The sequence below is a fragment of the Aulonocara sp. 'chitande type north' Nkhata Bay genome, linkage group LG12, assembly GCF_057382095.1.
Source record: "Aulonocara sp. 'chitande type north' Nkhata Bay isolate Kocher_YH1m ecotype deep benthic linkage group LG12, A_spYH_male_GT1.1, whole genome shotgun sequence".
Lineage (NCBI taxonomy): Eukaryota > Metazoa > Chordata > Actinopteri > Cichliformes > Cichlidae > Aulonocara > Aulonocara sp. 'chitande type north' Nkhata Bay.
Genome location: NC_141355.1, coordinates 8,910,929 through 8,933,788, shown reverse-complemented (window position 1 = coordinate 8,933,788; position 22,860 = coordinate 8,910,929). Strand labels below are relative to the sequence as shown.

General features: G+C 40.9%; 1 protein-coding gene across 1 annotated transcript in view; it reads left to right on the top strand.

The window, feature by feature from the left end:
* Nucleotides 1-17,613, top strand: part of tacr1a (tachykinin receptor 1a) — a 63,953-nt gene extending 46,340 nt beyond the window's left edge. Inside the window, exons 3-6 of the mRNA XM_086313450.1 lie at nt 54-204; nt 2,936-3,132; nt 7,227-7,616; nt 15,947-17,613. Coding sequence (XP_086169576.1) covers nt 54-204; nt 2,936-3,132; nt 7,227-7,572 — 694 coding nt within the window. The 3' untranslated portion in view covers nt 7,573-7,616; nt 15,947-17,613. The remainder of the gene's footprint in view (nt 1-53; nt 205-2,935; nt 3,133-7,226; nt 7,617-15,946) is intronic.
* Nucleotides 17,614-22,860: the final 5,247 nt, after the last annotated feature.

Genomic DNA, 22,860 nt, shown 5'->3' with positions numbered 1-22,860 from the left:
CTTTATTTGAATAGATAAATATTTTTGTAATAATATAGAATATGTGTTTGTAGGTACTACGTGTGTGTGGTCATCCTCATATATTCATTTCCACTGCTGCTGATGGGTTGTGCTTACCTGGTGGTGGGACTGACACTCTGGGCCAGTGAGATCCCTGGGGACTCCTCTGACCGCTACAAGGAGCAGCTGACTGCCAAACGCAAGGTAACCTGCCTACTGGATTTCACCACTAATGTAATCAGAATATTTTTGTGCTCTGCAGCCCTGAGCAGGATGTGACTGATGTCTCCTCGTGTAATAAAAAAATCATCATAGCATCACACACCTGAATCTGAGTTCTCAGTCCTTTCTTCTATCTTAGACTGTTTTTTTTTTCAGACCACTTTTTGCTAATTTAACCAACTGCAGTCTCTTAATCCACTCTTTTCACCATTAGCTCTTCTTCTTGCTCATTAGGTGTAGAAAACCACGACTCCTCCGCGGTAAATTCTTTTGTCACTTTGGTGAGCCACCGTCTTTAACAGCAAATATGAGATCACTTTCATTTCTCCAAAACCTGCTGAGCTAATTGCATTCTCAATAACTACACCCTCAGGAGTTCTTTGTGGTCAGTGCCAACTTCTGCTAAAGTTTAGCATGCTAGCAGTGCATATGCTAGAGTTGGCATTTTTTAAAATAGAGAGTGATTAATGTGTCAAATTATCATCTGTTTATTCTCTCTTAAATGCCAGTGAGCACTGTCTGTCTTGGCAGCGCTGACCGTGTCTCATGATCTATTATATTTTTATTTTGCCCCAGAAAGATTTCAAAGTAGCTCAGAATTTTCTGCACAAACAGATTTGTTGGCTCTGCTGGCCAATGTCTTGTTAAAATGACATTGGTGAATGCTGAGTTCTCAGTGGAAACAATCGATGCAGTGCAGTTTGTAATCTCATCATTAAGAGATAACAAATGAAGCCGGAAACTGACAATACCTGCTGTAACACTGTTGTGAGTACTGGTTTTCTGAGACACGTTTTACTGGCTCACTCTCTTATTTGGGGAACTGCTCTTGCTAATCATGGGGAGCCTCAATGGGGGTGTCTGTGTGGATTTCCTCTGGGTGTTAGACAGCATATTGAGTTCATCTATGACTCTATAAACTCAAAATTCTCAAAAGTTACTACACTGTGTAAAATATCGATAAAATCAGAATGTGGCGATTTGCTAATCGCAAAAACTCAAATTTAATTCACACTAGAACATATAAAATGTATTAAATGTGCAAGCTTTCCGTGTCATAGGGCAGGGGTCAGCAACCTTTAACACCCAAAGAGCCATTTGGACCCGGTTTCCACGCAAAAGAAAACACTCGGAGCCGCAAATACTTTACTATACTACATCTAAAATGAAGATAACACTGTATATATTGTTTTTTACCTTTATGCTTTGTGTGAACAACTAAGGTGTGTTGCTTATGAAATCCATGAAGTGCTACAGAGAAAATTACATTTTATTTATGTAATTAACACATTTTGAACTCTTAAAGAAATATAACAAAAGGAAAGACACCCAGCTGAACTAAAATGATCCATGTAGCAAACAAAAACTGTTGTGAGCCGCCACCCTTATATCGCCTTTGGGCTTTTGGAGCCTTGACCTGACTTTTAAAAAATAATTGGAAAAAAAAAGCACTATGCTGCTGAAAAATGAAAAATAGATATTTGCAAAATTCTGCCTAAATATGTATTTTAATTGGTTAATGTGTGTGGCGAGGTGTGGTCTGCAACACCGCTGCAGGGGAGGCGGACGCACCTGAGCGGCACCCGCAATCACGCCTCGCTGCCTTAACGTCTGTGCTCTCTCTGCTGTTGTGTTGGTGTGTGTCGGGCTGTGAGCTGAAAAGCTACAGCCGGCTGTGTGCGTACAGCAACCGTGTGAAAAGTGGTCAGTAAAGAGATGCTGAAAAGCATGTTCATGGAAACATCGTCGGGTCTGCCGTGATATGTTTGCAATGGGACTTCTGCTCCTGAACCTCTGCGCACAGCGTCTGCAAATCGGGGCTGTACGAAGTCACTTTCATCTTTACGCAGGACTGTAAGCTGTCATCTGTGAGGCGTGAGTGGCGTTTGTTTTTAACATAGTTCACGGTGGAGAACAGCTGCTGACATAATGTGGATCCGAAGCTCCATAATTGGCCTACCTGGGGTTGAAAGTCTCGATAAATGCACGGCGTTTCGGCGGGTAAACCGGCTTTCGCGAGTGTGACACTTATTTTGAGCGATGAAAAAAATAATAGAATATAATTTTATTTTTATATTTCAATATCACAATAATCTTCCAATTTAGAACTACAAGTTAAAAATGAACTAACATAAATAAAATACACTTCAGCTAAATGCTTCTAATTTATTTTCCCAAACCACGCAGAGCCGCACTATAAGGACTAAAGAGCTGCATGCGGCTCGGGAGCCGCAGGTTGCCGACCCCTGTCATAGGGACTTATGTACCCTCATACCATCAGAAATATAGGCTTTTGAATAGAGACCACGTCAGATGGTTCCTCTCACAGGCATTTTTCCAAAAATGAATGTTGAATTTTGATTCTTCTGTCCACAGACAAATTTTCTGCTCTATCTTAAATGAGCTTTGGCCCAAAGAACATCTATCAATTGGGAGGTTAATGGAATGATCTCTGGCTCCTCCATTCCTTTGTGTCATTGAACAAGAAAATGAACCCCAAGTTACTCATGATACATTCATCGTGAGTAACCTGGGGTTCCTTTTTAGATGAATGGATGATTTTTGCTGAAATCTTATTTTAATAATAATGACCTTAAGGCTCCTTAAGGATACCAATTTGTAATTGGTCTGACATTAATCTTTGTCTGACTGAGAATCATGTTCACACTGGAGAAATCTACAAAACATAATTGCGTAATCATGTATTCAACAGGTGGTGAAGATGATGATTGTGGTGGTATGTACTTTTGCCATCTGCTGGCTGCCCTACCATGTCTACTTCCTGCTGCACCAGTTCTTCCCCGAAATGTTTGAGGAAACATACATCCAGCAGGTCTACCTTGGTATCATGTGGTTGGCCATGAGCTCTACCATGTACAACCCCATTATCTACTGCTGCTTAAATGACAGGTTAGTTAGCACCTCCAAACCATTATGCATGCAACTACTTCACCAACAGGGCATCTTATTAGTTCCACATATCAAATACTGAGGTTTAGAACTGTCTTTATTTTTCCTGTCGTAGGCTCAGCTGTGAGACATTCCTCAAAGATTCTGGTTAAGACTGACATGACAGCATCCATCTTTTGCTTCAAACTTGTGGACAGCAACCTCATAATGCAATTTTCTTATTCAAGTACATTAAAGTCATTGATTTGGATTGAGATGTGGCTGACAAGAGTAGCACACAGTGCGTTCTAAACAGCTTTTGTTTTTTCCATTAATGCCTCGTTAGTCTGCTCTAAGCCATTATCTAGCCCAATTGAGATTGAAAACTTAGAGTTTTAAGCATCACAGAAGGATCACAGCTCCAAGGGATGGAGTTAAAACTCCACGTGCAACTTAACCAAAAAGTTTGAGAAAATAAGGGAAAAAACAATAAGCCCCCCATGACAATGTAGGCTTTGGATTTTTGAAAAGCTCAGGCTACATTATTTTTATATCAAAATTACTTAGTATGGGCAATAAACCTCATCAAAAAACATAGCAAATTTTAAACACCAGACACTCCTTTATAATGGTACACACTTAAGCTAATGTGACTGTCAACAATTTTTAAGTTTATAGCAGTTTTTGCTGGTTAACACTGCCTGGTACTCCTGGCTTCTCTCTTGTTATTTTACTTACATTGACATGTTCGAAATAAGCTATCCTATCTTTTCTATCGATCTAAAATATTTGACTTTGCGAATGAATCATCATTCACAAAGACAGTGGAAGATGCTTCTTTAATGAAGCATCTTCCATTGTCCGCCATTGCTGTAACCTGCTAATTGCCTTTGAGCTTTCAGAGAAATGCGATTTCACACTTGAGTATTTTACCTCCCAAGTCCCAAAAATGAAAATGTGTGGGCTGAGGTGAGGTTTATAGGTTTAATCCTCTAAAAAGAGGATTTCACACCACCTCCTCCCACCACAACTCTTCATATTCATGAAGCAGATGTGAGGAAGCAGTTTAAGAATCTGAATGCTCGGAAAGCTCCCGGCCCAGACGGTGTGTCCCCTGCCACCCTCAGACACTGTGCAAACGAGCTGGCCCCAGTGTTTTCTGGCATTTTCAACTCTTCACTGCAGGCATGTCATGTGCCTGCCTGCTTCAAGTCCTCTACCATAATCCCTGTCCCCAAGAAACCTAGGATCACTGGACTAAATGACTACAGACCCGTGGCTCTGACATCTGTGGTCATGAAGTCATTTGAGCGCCTAGTTCTCTCCCATCTCAAGACCCTCACGGCCCCCCTCCTGGATCCCCTACAGTTTGCATATAGAGCCAACAGGTCTGTAGACGACGCCATTAACATGGCCCTACACTTCATCCTTCAGCATCTGGACTCCCCAGGAACCTACGCCAGGATCCTGTTTGTGGACTTCAGCTCTGCCTTCAACACCATCCTTCCAGACCATCTCCGAGGCAAGCTTTACCAGATGAATGTGCCTGATCCCATCTGCCGGTGGATCACTGACTTCCTGACGGACAGGAAGCAGCATGTGAGGCTGGGAAAGAATGTCTCAGACTCCCGGACCATCAGCACCGGCTCCCCTCAGGGCTGTGTTCTTTCTCCTCTGCTCTTCTCCCTGTACACCAACTGCTGCACCTCCACCCACCAGTCTGTCAAGCTAATCAAGTTTGCAGATGACACCACCATTATTGGGCTCATCTCGGACGGGGATGAGTCTGCCTACAGGAGAGAGGTTGAACGTCTGGTGTCCTGGTGCAGCCACAACAACCTGGTGCTGAATGCCCAGAAGACAGTGGAGATTATTGTGGACTTCAGGAAGCACACAGCCCCACTCCCCCCCATCATCCTGACTGACACCCCCATCACCTCTGTGGACTCATTCCGCTTCCTGGGTACCACCATCACCCAGGACCTGAAGTGGGAGCCCACCATCACCTCCGTCATCAAGAAAGCCCAGCAGAGGATGTACTTCCTGAGGCAGCTGAAGAAATTCAACCTGCCAACACGGACGATGATGCAATTCTACACTGCAATCATCGAGTCCATCCTCACCTCCTCCATCACCGTGTGGTACGCTGGAGCCACTATCAGGGACAAACAGAGACTGCAGCGTGTTGTGCGCTCTGCTGAGAAGGTGATTGGCTGCAGACTCCCATCTCTGCAGGACCTGTACACCTCCAGGACACTGCGGCGTGCAGCTCGGATCTCAGCTGACCCTTCTCACCCTGGACACAGTCTGTTTGACCTGCTCCCCTCAGGCAGGAGGCTCCGGTCCATTCGCACCAGAACCTCTCGCCATAAGAACAGTTTCTTCCCCTCTGCTGTTGGACACATGAACAATAACCATATGACTGTCCCCGCCACTATCACATGACCCTACGCTGTGTCACTGCATCATTCCATGTTTGGCACTGATCACCACCTGCACTCATGTATATATCTTTCTACGTAGCACTCTTAATTCTTATTCTCATGTATATATCTCATGTATATCTCATGCACATATCTTTCTACATAGCACTTTTAATTCTTATTCTTATTTTTATATTTTTATGACACTATGTTTGCACTGAAGCACCGCAGCAATTTCCTAATGTTGTAAACCTGCTCAACATTTGGCAATAAACCCCTTTCTGATTCTCTGATTCTGATTTAGTCACTGGTGGTTTTTGTCTCCCTGAGCTCATATGCATAACCAATGTGAGTGTTTTTTTATCAGTCTCTTTCTTATCGCTCGCTCTCAGCGACAGACATGTTGCCTTTCCCTTCATTCTTCTCTCTCTGTCTTGGCTTCACATTTGGTTGTGTTTGTCTACTGAAGATGTTTCATGTCAGGCTTTTCTCATCTAAATCGCAAAATACTTCCATCGTGTCTTCTGTCAGTGTTTTGATTTATTTTTAGTCTTTTTTGTAACACCTGCAAATGTGTTAATGAACAGTAACATTTGGACGTTCACTGCGCATGTGTGTTAAACTGTTACAGTTTTACATCTGCTGTTAGCTTCATGCCCGAAGTGCCATTGACAGATGATCTTTTGTTTGTACACACACATGATGTTCTAGTGTCTTTGGCATACAATTGCACCACAGATATAATGTTAATAACTCAGATTTACAGTTTCCTTTACATTTAAAATATCTAGAGCATATGGGTTTCATGGATGGATGTTATTGTTGTACTGTAGTTTACCAGTAAGAAGATGAGGAAAAAATGAACCAGCTGTGTCCTTTAAACCTGCATTAAATGACTTTTTGTTTACTTGGAGGCTGTACAACAAGCTACACAAATTTCATTATAAAGTTGGAATGAGTAATGTGTCACCGTTCTGTTTACACAACCAGAATCCACAGAGAGCTTCATTAGCTTCTATTTAGAGCTGTTTCTCAGTCCATCTGACCAATTTAGGTCTAATATTCACTCTCTAACCAACTCCTGTGTGGAAATATCTCTTTAGCTGCTAAATGCTTCACTGAGTTTTTACTGGGGCTTCACAGAGAGGTAACGTTGAATAGTTACAACACCAGTTTGACTCTGAGTGTCTCAGTTATAACACCACCCTGCTTACTGTGCTGCCACTGCCTGGCACTGTACTCCTGGCTTCATCCACACACAGGGATCAAACAAAACCAGGCCATTTGCAAACAGTTAGCTGAAGATGAAAAAACTCTGCAGAGCTAAACTGGTGATAGTTTTGTATGTTTGTCATCTTCTTTTGTAACTTTCCCAAGTTGTCACTCCTGGTCAGACATTAAAACAAAATAGCAGATAATAGATTTCAGGGTTTTGATTTGTTATTTTTTTCACATTAACATGTTTTAGATTATTAAACAAATTTTAATATTAGGCAGAGATCACCAGAGTAAAGAATGCAGTTTGTAAATGATGATTTTATTTATGAGGGGATGATAGATGTCAATAAGGGAAAGGGGGCTATCCAGGTTTGAACCCAGGGTTCTCTTGGGGTGAAGCAACAGTGTAAACCTCTGAGTCATCGTGCAGCCAAATCACAGGAGAACAGATTTATTTGTGTATTTCCTCCACAGGTTTCGAGCTGGTTTTAAACAAGCATTCCACTGCTGCCCCTGCGTCCCTCAAGGCTCCTATGAAGGCCTCGAACTCAAGTCCACCCGCTATCTTCAGACCCAGACAAGTGTTTACAAGGCCAGCAGGATGGAGACCACCGTGTCTACTATTCTACAGGTTGGGGACGATGTAGAGCAGCCCAAGGTGAAAGTTATAGGAGGCCCAGGGCCTGGCGGGGCTGTGGTTGAGGCCAGACCACACAGCTCCTCCCTGGACCTCACCTCAAATGGTTCATCATCCTGGAGTGTCTCCAAAACAGTATCAGAGATGTCGAGTTTCTACTCCAGTAGCAACCTGGAGGAATAGACTTCAAGTGCAGGCAGCATTTTGCTGGACAGCAGGAAAAGAATGTAAGTTGAGCGATCACGTTGCTGCTTTTGCCTGCGTGTGTTTATGAAAAGTACAGCAGGAATATGTGAGTTTGTCTGCTGGTGAATGTGAGATTTTAATGAACACATTTCCATTTCCATTTTGCTGGAATGCAATGCTGGGAAATATTGTCCCTGTTCACAGAACTGTAGTTTCACTTAGTTATCCAATTCAGAGCTAATGGTCAGCTGGCATTCGTAGGATTTGTCAGGTGCCAGAATGGCTCGAGCTTCAACAACAAGAGCACATGTCAGTTTCAAAAAGCTAAACTGAAGCCGACGCTAGCGCCTCCATTGCTCACAGCTTCTGCATGTCACCCCAGTCATCTCAGGTTCACACATGCTCGATCACGCAGGCTGTGTGACTTCTCACAGTCTATTTTAGAGTGAAGCTGTCACACGATGCCAATACACTGCTGTAAAAACGGCGGCTTCTCCTTTTAACAGAGGGGTTTTCTCCGAAGAGACAAAGTTTTGAAAAAAGTGAAGGCAACCTGTTTTACACAGGAGTTCTCTAACAGACACTGAAACACAGGCAGATGTGGGATTTTAGTTCAAAGGGTCTCCCACAAGGGGGGATAAAAACTGTAAACAACAAAGGAAAATCTACTCTGAACTTGCCAGCTCTGTCTCACTGAGCAGGACTTCATGAGCAGTTCAACATGCAGAGCAAGCGCCTGTCTGATTGAAGAAGTGCTCAAAAGATCCTCTGCAGGTGTTGCTGAAAAGTTCTGGCAATCAGCATAAACACCAGCAGTGTAGGACTCCCCCGTCATCAGGCTACGCATTGACTTCAGCAGCTGGCAGCACCATTTCTGAAAAACAGAGGCGCTTCAGATGCTAAAGAGGCTGCTGTTTCAAGAGAAGGCAAACATTTAGCTAAAAACCCCACATGCCCAATATGAACCCTTAAATGATGTGAGCCCACCATTAAATCTGTTCAACACAATCTGGAAAAGAAATGATCGAGTGTTCTGCAGAACCAGTACATTATTTTAGTCTGTTTAACATGCTCCTCCTCCATCAGATACATAACGATTCATTGGTGAACTGAAAGACAGGCACTGCTTTCAGAGTGTAAAACATTTTTTAAAAAACTTTTTTGTAGCTGGCACCAACATAAAATGATCTTTTCAAGCAATTGTTCACCTTAAAATCAGATTTATTGGGCTTTCAGTTCTGGACATTCCCTGGGGTAATCCAGCAAACCACTTTAGTTTCACTTTGTCTGTTATGGTCTTTTATTTTCTTGTATTTCTATGTTAGCTTTATCGTTTTCTCCCTACACTGTTTTGGGCTGAATCTGGTACATTATATGGGTAGGCTCCATTGTTAAGATGGGCGAAGTGAACTTTAACTTCCTTTGCATGAGGTGTCACTGGACAGTTGTTTCAAATACTGTTTAAGCTGTCAGTCCAAAATGTAATCCAGCTACAACAGGACACAAGTTAGTATCAGGTTTAAAGTTCTTTGCAGACTTTTTGTCCTTGGATGTGCAGCTTGTTACCTGTGGCTCTTTAATGTGCAGTGATGTGCCTTGCTGCTTTTCATAATGTCTGAAACAAAACAAAAACACACACACACTAAACAAAACCCAAAAAGACATAAAAACAAAATTTTCCTTTTCGATAAAGCATATAGTTAGGGCTCGATCAGGTACATTACGTGGGTTTTGCACATTCAATCACCTTCTCCACTCACTATGTGTTTATACATCTCTCTGCATTTAATTATTAGTTATTATTCATCTCTGGCTCTCTTTGTCGTGTCTTCCCCCCTGACCTCTAATAATCGCGACAGACGGCCACTCTTCCAGGAGACAGATTCTGCTAGAGGTTTCTTCCTGTTAAAAGGTTTTTCCTTTTTCCTTCCAAATAATGGGAAGTTGTCAGGGTTTTCTTTTTTTTCTTTTCTTTTCTTTTGTATTATTGTAGGGTCATTACCTTATAATAAAAAGCGCCTTGAGGGAACTGTTGTTGTGATGTGTCACTATATAAATAAAATTGAAATGAAAAGCCCACAGGGACAAACTGTCATTACCTCCTACAGTAGTAAACACTCAAATGTCTACAAACAACTGCTGTAATAACAAATTGTAGTGAGGTGCAAACCTATGGTGACACTGTTCTCACAGTAGAAAAACTGTAAATACTTTTAACAACTGTAATGAAATTTTAAGATGTTTTCTTGCTGCTATATCTGTGAAAGAGTTCACACTGCAGGATATTTGTATACAGATATTCTGCAGTGTGCTTAACAGCTAAATTCACAACAATTTACATATTTGCTGGATGCAGAGCGAACACACAGCCTCAGATACGCACATCCACAGCACTGCAGAGCTATCGCTTATCAGACAAGAACACACAAAGCAAGAAAGACTGAATCCATTTGAAGTATTTCAGTGATTTTTTTAAAAACTGAAAGTAAGTAAACCGTTATTGGCATTTTTTTTTTTACTTGCTTTGCACTGAGAATCAATTCACTGCTATCACATACTGAACACAGTATGCAGCAGCCCTTGGTTAAATATAGTTCCAAGATGGATATTGTTTTCAGTGTGTGCACACAACACGTGCACACATGACAAGAGAGTGATCACCTGCTGACACCCATCAATGATTTTCGTACAGACGCACATACCGCTCATATGCTCCCCCCTGATTGTTGGTCTATTCTCGGCACACAAGGCCTGTTGTTATAAATTCCAGTGTCAGCTGACATGAAAGTGAGAAGCAGTTGTGAAGCAACATAACTACATTAGATTCAATAAATTCTATCGCAATTTCAGTGCATTGTCTTGTTGACAGTGAACCATACAGCATTTAACATGGACACTGTGCACGAATAACAGAAGGTCACATTCAGTGCGGGGAGGGAAAATGAAAGGCAAATACCAGACGTGTCATCACCCGAGTTAACATTCCAATGTTTCACCGTGGCAATGCAGCTAGTAATAAACGCAACATAGCTAGACAGGTGCATCGGTTGAGTGATAAGACCATCAGAATAATAGCTTTGAGATTTCATATACACATACCGGACAGCCATGTTGAGTGACAGTCTAGTAAATCTACTCAAAAGAAAGAAAATTCAAAGAAGGATAGCTTTCCATTAAATTATCGTGCTTGTCCAGCCACTGGTGAGGTACTCACATTCACACCGACACGCCATTTAGAATCACCAGTTACCCTAACAAGGATAAATTTAGACTGTGGTGGTGGTGATGGGGTTCAACACAGGTGCAGGATGTATTATTCTTATTTTATAAAAGTACAATGGCAGGTGCTGTTGTACCATTCAAAGATGGTGCAATAATACAACCGACCGCCAGCACTGACAGCAGATATGTAACCAAGCAACAGAAACCAGGTGTGACCATATTCTGCACTGAATAGGAGGGTTAGGACGGAAGAAACCCAGGCTGCGGCCGTTAGCACTGCTAGGGTTAGCCAAACTAATCTGAGCCTGTGTGTGCTCAAGTCAAGTCAAAGTACATTTCAGTGACATTTGAAACACGATTTCACATTGTTCCTAAAATACAGACAAAATATTTGTTTGGCCAATTATTAACTTCCTAGATTTAAAATGTGCCCAGTTTCCTGTATTTTAGACTAGGCATCATTTCTCTCATTTAAATAACTGTTTATTTAGTTGCTAGGAACATTTCTACTGCTAACTGCTTCATTGTGCTGCCCAAAGATGGATCATCTCTAATACGTGAAAGAATTCATTATAAAACTTATACATTTACATGTCATTGTTACTCACAGCTTGCCATATACAGTGGCTTGCAAAAGTATTCGGCCCCCTCGAACTTTTCCACATTTTGCCACATTACAGCCACAAACATGAATCAATTTTATTGGAATTCCACGTGAAAGACCAATACAAAGTGGTGTACATGTGAGAAGTGGAACGAAAATCATACATGATTCCAAACATTTTTTACAAATAAATAACTGCAAAGTGGGGTGTGCATAATTATTCTGCCTCCTGAGTCTTTGTAGAACCACCTTTTGCTGCAATTACAGCTGCCAGTCTTTTAGGGTATGTCTCTACCAGCTTTGCACATATAGAGACTGAAATCCTTGCACATTCTTCTTTGCAAAACAGCTCCAGCTCAGTCAGATTAGATGGACAGCGTTTGTGAACAGCAGTTTTCAGATCTTGCCACAGATTCTCGATTGGATTTAGATCTGGACTTTGACTGGGCCATTCGAACACATGGATATGTTTTGTTTTAAACCGTTCCATTGTTGCCCTGGCTTTATGTTTAGTGTCGTTGTCCTGCTGGAAGTTGAAGCTCCGCCCCAGTCTCAAGTCTTTTGCAGACTCCAAGAGGTTTTCTTCCAGGATTGCCCTGTATTTGGCTCCATCCATCTTCCCATCAACTCTGACCAGCTTCCCTGTCCCTGCTGAAGAGAAGCACCCCCAGAGCATGATGCTGCCACCACCATATTTGACAGTGGGGATGGTGTGTTCAGAGTGATGTGCAGTGTTAGTTTTCCACCACACATAGCGTTTTGCATTTTGGCCAAAAAGTTCCATTTTGGTCTCATCTGACCAGAGCACCTTCTTCCACATGTTTGCTGTGTCCCCCACATTGCTTGTGGCAAACTGCAAACAGGACTTGTGGTTTTTTGTTAACAATGGCTTTCTTCTTGCCACTCTTCCATAAAGGCCAACTTTGTGCAGTGCACGACTAATAGTTGTCCTATGGACAGATTCCCCCACCTGAGCTGTAGATCTCTGCAGCTCGTCCAGAGTCACCATGGGCCTCTTGGCTGCATTTCTGATCAGCGCTCTCCTTGTTCGGCCTGTGAGTTTAGGTGGACGGCCTTGTCTTGGTAGGTTTACAGTTGTGCCATACTCCTTCCATTTCTGAAGGATCGCTTGAACAGTGCTCCGTGGGATGTTCAAGGCTTGGGAAATCTTTTTGTAGCCTAAGCCTGCTTTAAATTTCTCAATAACTTTATCCCTGACCTGTCTGGTGTCTAAATCCAATCGAGAATCTGTGGCAAGATCTGAAAACTGCTGTTCACAAACGCTGTCCATCTAATCTGACTGAGCTGGAGCTGTTTTGCAAAGAAGAATGTGCAAGGATTTCAGTCTCTATATGTGCAAAGCTGGTAGAGACATACCCTAAAAGACTGGCAGCTGTAATTGCAGCAAAAGGTGGTTCTACAAAGTATTGACTTAGGGGGCTGAATAATTACGCACACCTCACTTTGCAGTTATTTATTTGTAGAAAATGTTTGGAATCATGTATGATTTTCGTTCCACTTCTCACATGTACCCCACTTTGTGTTGGTCTTTCACGTGGAATTCCACTAAAATTGATTCATGTTTGTGGCTGTAATGTGACAAAATGTGGAAAAGTTCAAGAGGGCCAAATACTTTATCAAGCCACTGTATTTACAGAATCAACACGGAGTGTCTACATCTGATCAGTACAGGCACAGTTATTTCTCACTAAAGAAAATGTCATGTGATAAACTTGCAATGTTTAGACTGAAAGAAATGTAAATCCAAATGATGACACGCTTGTATTATCATAGTCTTTTTCTTACGATATAAAGGGCTTTGAGGTGACTGTTAAAGGGATTTGGCACAATAGAAAAAAAAATTCAATTGAATTTTAAGAAATAATGGCCAATTTTAGTCACCATGCCTAAATATCTGAAATATCTAAATATCTGTCTCAACATTATATCAGTTGACTAATTGGCCTCAGTCTGCCATGTCTGAGTGAAAAAGAACTGGAAATCACTCTGGAAATTGATATAACTACAATTTGCAGCTGCAAGTATTGTGTTTCTCTGTTGAGTCAACTAAAGTAACGAATTCATTTCATTTCAATTCAGTTCAGTTTTATTTATGTAGCAACCTCCGACAGCCATCTGCTGCATCTAGTTGGGGGGAGGAAAGGAAGACAGGACAAAAGAGAATTGGAAAGCTGTGTAAAATGTCAAATATATTCAATAGTTTAAACACTTATTTTACTTGCCTTTATTGCCTGAAAATTTGTTTTGAATTTGATGACAGCAACATATTTTTTTTAAATACAGTTGGGATGATGGCAACAAAAGGTTGAAAAGATAAGCAGTGTGAAAATCAGCTGGAGGAATATTTTGCAACTAATTAGGTTAATTGACAGCAAGTCAGTAACATGACTTCAGAGTTCCTCAGAAGTAAAGATGCACACAGGTTCACCAGTCTGCAAAACAACTGTGAAACAATTTCAGAATAATGTTTGTCAATGTAAAGCTGTGAAGACTTTGATTATCTCATCATCTACAGTACATAATATCATCAACAGAGTCTGAGAATCTGAAGAAATATCTGTGTGGCCAGAAATCAGCGTTATATGATCTCTGGGACTTTTCTTATGCAAAATAGAAGTCAAACATGAACATGATCCCTGCTGTTCTCATAGACAGCAGTCTGTGTCATTTAAATTGGCCAAGCATAAAACTTCAATATATTGAAATGTCTCACATGTAACTGGCTTTCCTTACATTATCAGATACTAGCAGCTGCAAAATAAATTCACCTTGAGAATTAAAGTGTTTCAAGTTTAAAGAATGATGTAGTCCAGCACAAGACATATATACATACAGTGTCTAGTGTATCTAGTATGTTAAAGAGTGCACTACAGCAGCGGTCCCCAACCCCCCGGGCCACCATCCGGTATTGGTCTGTGAGTCGTTTGGTACCGGGCTGTGAGAGTTGAGGCTCAGGTGTGAAATTTATGGTTTTCAGGGACTTTACCGTTAACTTGGTTTTCCTGAATCTTTTCCCGTGTTGTAGTTGTGTGTCTTATTTGAAAGAAATATTTATGCGTTACCATAGCGACCAGAGAGCATTAAGGGGCAGAGAGGAGGATGTTGCTCTCAGTGTTGTTGGTGCATTTCAGGAGGACGCTGCTAATAAAGTTACACAATTGCACAGTGAATTCACATTTATTCTTATATCTGGTTGTATCTTTTCATTTTGTTGTATTTATCCGCGACACCTTAAAGGCCGGTCCGTGAAAATATTGTCTAACATTAAACCGGTACGTGGCGCAAAAAAGGTTGGGGACCGCTGCACTACAGCACTGCTAACATGTAGGCAACATCTGATGACATGAGATTCACAGTGAACAGGGAAATCTTTATTCATTCATCTTCTGCACAGAGGTTCATAACGTCATATTTTCACACTCATCAGCACCAACATCTGAGGTGAACATGTGGAAAATGTAAAGCAAATTTTAAAAAACTTGTGAAATAACCACAAATGCCACATGCTATCATAAAAGTTTAATGAAATATGTGTTTTAGTATTCTGGTAGCAGTGGTGCATTGTCAATCCAAAGAGCATAGTTACATTTTGGGAGAAGAACCTCAAACAGACTTAGCCAGGAGTGAATGAGAGCATGATGGCTGATGTTATTTGATGAAAGTAACCTGATTACCTTATAAACAAGACCTACACCCTTGATGTGTGCTGCCCTGGTTGGATGATTTGGAGTGAGTGAAGTGAGCAGAAAATGTTCCTTAGCTAAAATACTGGAAGCAAATGAGCTCATTCAGTAAGTGATCAAGTCTGCAACTCAGATTCTTACTCTGTTTACAAATGAGGACCATCTCAAGGACATATTACCCATAACCAGCCTGTGCTGTGGGTTTTTTGTTCTGCAATGGGGATCATTCAGTGTTATGAGGAGGGTTTAGTTTATTAGATCCTGCTAAAAACATATTTTTAAAGCCGTTAGAGTGGAATAGATACTCCATCAATATTAATATGTATATCAGTATTTTTGCTAAATATTGGGCATGATAAGACATCACATGTTGGTTTTATGTAGTGGTAGATGCACATAGCCATACCAAGGGGTACTTAGACTGGTTAGCAAAATCCCAGAGACTGCAGGTTTCACCTCTCAGACATGGAGTCTACTTACATCTTTCATATACAGTCTACAGAGGTGCACCACTTGCACAAAGTGGTTACAGCCTGTGGCTACAGTTAGCCTGTCCCTACTGGAGTCTCACTATTGGGAAAATAAACCAATTAGCAACAGTTGCTCATAACCTTTAATACAAACTGACCCCCTGTGACTCGTCTGTGAGCTGCGGGCAGTTCGTTTCAAGAGTGATTTGTGAGGCTATTTTGTTTTATCCGAAGAGGCAAAACAACACAGAGTAAAAGTCCCGAGCAGAGAATGTGTCCTTTATGTGTAACAGAAGTGTGCTTGTTTATTTATTAGTTTAATTTTCCTGCAACCGCCTTGTGATCTTTTAATCTTTTGTCTCCCTTGCAAGGGGACCGAAACGTGAAGAGGTAATCTCCGCATGCTCCTGCTGAAATTTGATTTTCTAACAGAGACGGCCTTCTCCAGAGGAGTTTCAAAGATAAGTTAGATTCAGTTTGTTGGTGCTAGGCGTTTCAGGCTATAATTGCAAGATCCTCACGAGGACAGTGCTGCAAACATTTGGAAGGATTGTCTGAGGTCCATTTGATTTGGCTGTTTACTGAATTACTATCCAATATTTTTTTTCCCTTTTGTTTTTTAGTGCAGAGAACTGTCTCAGTTGTAGGCAGAGGATCCCATTCAGTTGTGCAAACTTGGTTTAACTAACGATGTAAAAATGAAAACTAAATTAAAATCCCAAGTAAGCCTTCCAAACACAATTATGGGGCAAATCACAAATCTAACAGGATGCAAGAAATCCATAGTATCCATTATAATGTGGCATTAGCTGTCTGAGCCAGAGAGGCATGCAGGAGTGAGCACTGGGAGGCTGCACTTCAAAACCCATCTTATCATCTCATCATCATCATCATCATCATCATCATCTTTTATTTATTTATATTTCATGTGACTGCGGTGCCCTAATCATAAGCACAGAGCCAGAAATAATCCACAGTGTGTCCTGAATGCAGAGTACGCTCCCTGATCCGCCTCTCACTTGGACAGGTCAAGTGGAGTGGGTGAACGAGAGGCCGGGGCTTTAATGAATGTGTAATCAACTTTGTTCAGCGAGCGCTCCTTAAACGAGCGCGCCGCAGTGTCTCTCTCAACACACACTCAGAGCTCTCACGCGGCCATTGCTGATGAGAGCTGTAGCGATGGAGACAAAAAGATGCCTGCTTGTTGCTGAGGAGAGGCGCCTGGCAGGCTACACGGTAGGGTGAATGTCCTCATCAGCACCATCTCTACCTGTGTTTCTAACCATCCCTCACTCTCCAATCATGCTAATTACAGCTACTATCTAAACACACACACAGACACACATACTTTACAATGCAAATGCTTGTGGGACTCCTCACTTAATGGGGGGAATAAAATAAAAAGAGTGACATGTGTGTATGCTCAAGTGTGTTTGCTCATGAAGGTGGGAGCAGATTAGTGTACTTATCAGTGATCAAGTGGTTTGGGGGGGTTTACATACAAGAAGCCTTACATTTACATATATATATTAATCACAGTGCACTTCATTATGATGAATCTTATCTATAAGAATGTTTGCACAACCAGGGGAAATTAGATCATAGTGGCAGATGTGCCTGAATAAAAGAAGAAATCATCACATCTGGAAGTAAAACTTCAGTGACCGCCTCTGCAGTGTCAGTGTTGAGACGTTTATTGCTGCTTTGAATTTAAGCGTTTTTCTCATATTGTACAAATGCCAACCTCTCCAGTGGTCTCTTTTGTGAATCTCCTTTTCAATGTGACACTTTGAGTACAAGCTGTAAAGAGAACTCACCTTGAACCATGGCATAGTGATGTCTGTGTGTGTGTTGTGTTGTAAAGTCATTTAACACACCACAAAATGTACAGCGGAGCATTACAGCCGCATATGTTGTTGAACTGTGTCCGTGGAGGAGATGTGACTCTGGGGAAAGATGTGCTCTGTGTGTTACAGAACCAGTGCCTGTTACAATATAAATGGTCACATATCTTTCCCGTGGTAAAAAAAAAAGAGAAGCCAGGCTGTGTCTGAGAACTTATATCACCACTTTTGTGTAGCTACCACATTGGTGAAATTTTGTTGATGAAGCCTGCATGAGCCTTGTGCTGCTAAGTGTTCAGAGAGAGACAGACAACCATGCACATCGGATCCACATCTACACCAAATTCAGAGCCTCATTTTAAAAGTTAAAAGTTAAACTGTACATTGTTTTTTACCAGTTTTTCCAGCATTTATTTTTTCTGACAAACAAAAGAGTTTGAGGCTAGCCACGTGTCCCGCACAGCATGGCAAAGAAGGATTAACACATTGTTGATGATGGCCCTTTTCTGATGAGCTGACATGACGAAAAATATAGCATAGCATCATGCTTTAAACTCCTGACTCAGTTTTACTTTGAGGGCAATTACATTCACATCCAATCGACTGAGAACTTTTGGCTTTTAGCTATTTGAATCACCCTCACCCTAAAGGGTACAAAACTACAATGTCTACTGCTACCCAGGGTTTTTCTTTTAGTCTTCAAATTGTCTTAAAGCTGAAGGTCAGCGTTTTAGCATTAAATATAGAGCTAACTGCACAGTGTGTGTGGAAAAAATACCTGATCTGGTATTTTTGGTCATATGTGACTGAAAATTGCACTTTTAACTGAGAAATGCATTTGAAAAGTACAGTAAGTAGTGATATAGCACTTTTCAGACACAGCCACACTGTGTTGGTGTTTCCATCATGGTTTCGCTACTAAAAAAGACAGAAACCAAGTGTTTATCTTTTGTATGTGTTTTCAGTGCGAGTACTGATAAGGTGACTGTGTATCTGTTACTACCTAGTTTTAACTACCTTATGTTTGGTTACATTTAATGTGTAATGTGCAGTAGATGTTTTAAATCTGTGCTTTTGCCTAAATTTTGGTGTAAATTTTGATGTAAAGGGATAATTAAAGAATAATTTACAAGTCATCGGGAATTTGTGCTTATTTCAAGCAGAACAATGTGTAACTATATGTGTGTGTGTGTGTGTGTGTGTGTGTGTGTGTGTGTGTGTGTGTGTGTGTGTGTCTTGACCTGCACTATGACAGCTTACAGATAAGACAGAGAGAGGAGGACAAAGAAGAAGAATGAGAAGCAGCAGAAACAGCAGGCTCAGTGTGCTGTTGATGTCAGATAAAAACATGTCAGGTGCTGCACTGGATCTTTAGCAAGAGCACACTGCAGCTGAACTTTTGACCAGTAGCACTACCAATGCTAATAATAACAGCATCAAGAGATTCCCTGTCATGCATGTGAGGCTGCAACATTAAATCTTATTACATAGTACGTAAGAAACCAATCCAGGGGGATTTCCATAGGTTTTATGGCTTTCCCTACTGATAAAGACCTTTCCTCCAGGCCTTCATATTAATTGGAGATTATGTATCGGAATTTGGGAGCGGGACCACGCCTCCAAACACGCTCATTCCGGTCGTCATCTATATAGGTCCCCCAGTTCTGCAAGCTGTTCATTCTCGTTTACGTGCCCCTCCCTCCCTCCTTCTTCTTAATTCTTTAACGTCTTCATTTCTATTTAGTGCATGGGGATCTGCCAGGCCCGGGAGCTGTCTCCAGTCCCCTTCCAGGCCTTCCCCAAACCGCAGCTCAATTCAGGTCAAAGCATTCACTTTTACCTACTAAAATGCTGTCAAACCTAAAATGAGGACGTGGGCCCAGCTAGTGAGTACAAGTATTAGATAAATGACAGAAATTTTATTCTTTTTTTAAAATTTACATTACAATTTTTTTTTAAAAAGAAATGGGACATTTTCTGTGAATTAACAAGAACCTAGACAATGATGTGGAAGTTTACGAACTTCCACATCAAACTTCCTGTGAAGTTTACGAACTCAGCCACTCATTTCACACTAGATCAAATAAAAAAATATTTCTATTTTGTAAATCTTGGCTTGTTATGTTTCAAAGTGGAGGTTTATCCAAGGTTTGCTCATTGGTTATTGACACAGGCAAGTCTCTAGCCAGCAAGTAAGCAAGCAGCTTCACAGTCAGATCCACCCTTTCCATCCCGTGGTATCATATCCAATTTTTTAAACCAACATAGTAACATTGAATCTACTAATCAGGTCTTCATGATAGTTACGTCCACCTCTACTGTTCATGGGATTATTTATAAATTAACTCAGGGTATAAGACTATATAGATCTAGACGCAGACAGCAACCTCAGTTCAAATTTTGTATGTATAAGAGCTGTTTGCAGAGTTACAGAAACTATCACTCTGAAGGGAATTGGGAGAGAGAGTGAGAGAGCAAGAGTGAGACAGAGTAAGTGAGAGAGAAAAGGATGCTGAGGACACAGTAAAAAATTCTGTACTTATTTTATTGTTGAATACCAGGTTGCTCAGTATACAACCTCTACTGATGATCTGCTAGTTCTGGGATCTGTGTGAATAGTGATTGTTTTCCTTGGAGAAATAAAATAGTAAGAAGCACTGTTTCCACTAGCTGCTACCATCTTCTCCTATCTCTGCTCCTCTTCACCACTACACTTACTGGATTGCTATTTTTCCCCTCAGCAGCTACTTAAGGACAAGACAGCTGTTTTCACCCAATCACTATCTTGTGATGAATAGTTTTCTTTCCCACACCAAGCACTTGGACGAATGTCCACTCTCACCCTCTAGACTTGCTCACATTACCCGTAATGATCAGGACTGAATTACGCATCAGTTTCTCTCAGCATCTCAACTCCTCTTTAAAGGCATGTGCTCGCTTTCAGGCACACATGCACTCTTGGAAAGCTTTCTTGCAGAGTGAGATCAAGTCGATGAATTTATGCATTTTGTGGCTTCTCTGTATTCTGCCAAGACTTCACTGAAGGACCCAAATGCAGGATACTGTCACAAGTTAACCAGTTAATGACTTTGATTAGTGTTTTTATGCAAATCCCTAAAGTTCACAGGCAGCAACAGTCTTCAGGTAAGTGTCTTTAGGTAGGTTACTAAACAGGAATCAGAGCTATTTCTCTTTTTGTCAAGAGCTGATTAATGTGGGAGCAAAGTTCAAATGAGCTTCCTTAGGTAAGTAATCTATCAGGGCAGAGCTCCAATGCTGAGAGTTTTAGGGCAGGTGAGTAGTGATGACAGATGGGGTGAGAAAGGTACTCTTCAGGCTTTCCTGCAGGATTCCTACAAGTATGGAGGAGATAGACAGGCTATTGCATAGTTGCCAATACTTAAGCAAGCAGGTAGAAAAAGTAAAGCAGAGTCACAAGCATTCAGAGCTATGCTCAGATGTGTTTTTTCTACATGTGTATATTGCATCACAGCTTTGCTTTGCTCACAACAATACATATAGTTTACATAGTTGTATACTTCATATTTCAAGTTTAAGCATGAAAATGGGATTTGCAACATCCCTAATGGTCATATAACCTTCTGAATTATTACATGGTAACTTGTTGAGATTAGTTTGTATAAAATACTATACATAGCAAAGCCTATACCCACTGAGTTTTGAGCATTTCAGATATGTAATGTCTCCTGTGAAAGCCTGCAGCTCTTTAGGCAACAGTGATGGATGCTTATTGCAGGTTTTTTATGGATTGAAGTGATGGTCACACACAGATACAGAAATAGTCTTCTCCGACAAGAGCATGTAATTAGTCTGTTTGCTAATGATGTGTTGATAGCCCTCAAAAACCCCACAAACTCTTTTATGCAGCTTACAGAAATGTTAGGAAAATTTGGTACGCTTTCTGGCTACAAAGTAAATATACTTAAAACTCAAGTTCTAATGTTTAATTGTATACCAACTCAAAATCTTAAGGAATGGGAAATAAAGTGGGAGGCAAAAACCCTTAAATATTTAGGTATAAATATAACCAAAAACTATGCCAAACTATATCAAAGTAACTATGGACATATAAATAACAGGATAAGGCAGGATATGGAAAGATGGAATACATATCCGTTAGGATTTAGTGACAGGATAAATGTGATAAAGATGAATATCTTACCACGATTGCTATATTTATTCCTCTCTCTTCCGATAAGCATACCTCAAACCCAATTCTCAGAATGGGATAAGTATATACCTAGATTTGTCTGGGAAGGCAAGCGGCCAAGGGTACGATACACTACTGTAACACACCCCAAGCAAGAGGGCGGCTGACAGATTATGTCTGGTTCTGAAAAAAACAGATAAATCATGAGATGGACGACAGGTAGTGTGTTTCCTCTCTCGCTTCTGCCAGATCTTTATTTAAACACATTCATGTGTTCACAACAGGTTGCAAAAACTTCTTAACATCTCTGTCTCACATTCCCAAAGCCCAAAATCAGAATAAACTAAAATAGTATAGTAAAAGTATAAACAAAAATCTAAACAGTCATCTCTGTTGTTTGTTACTAAGAGCTATAAATCACACTTTTTTCACACATAGTTTGATAAAGCAAACATTCCAGTACTGTACCATATACTAATGGAGTACCTGTATAGTGGAAATCTCCACATCAACATTGCAGAGCGATCAGAATTATTATAGGTTATTACACTAACTTTAGACAATAACAGTGACAACACATCAAACTGTCTCTGCGAACACATTAACTCAAGTATACAGGAGCCGTGGTGTACTTTTGTTACAACAGGGTGCCTTAAGTTTAGAAAACAACAAAGCTAACAGCTACTCCAGGATGTGGCGAGCTAAGCTAGCTCCTACTCTCGATTGTAACACATTTCAATGAGCAAAACAGACGAATACAGATCCCAGCAAAACAAACTGCTGGTCAGGTTTTACCCTTATTTGGCATGTAAATTATGCGGACCACATGTGTGGCCTTATTACTTACTAACCTGAAAAAAACAGATAAATCATGAGATGGACGACAGGTAGTGTGTTTCCTCTCTCGCTTCTGCCAGAACTGAAGACGAGCAGTAGCGTCACACTAAACCTTCTCACTAGGGCGGAAGTGCCCCCTTGTGGCGTAACTAGGGATCACACCACATGTTGGATCTCCAACAAAAATCACAAGCTTAAGGCCCTTCCTTAACAAAACTACACCTAAAAGCTTATACGATATACAAAAATTAAATCACATGATGTGACCACACATTACAGTGTGTCACACGCTCCCCGACAAAATAAGAATGGCTCCTGGCATTCAAACCTCAATTTTTCTCAAAAACATTGACACATACACTTATTCAATATAACAAAGGTGTGTATATGTAAGGTGTGTAAGCATATGGAAGGTGAGGTGTAAAGCCTGTGG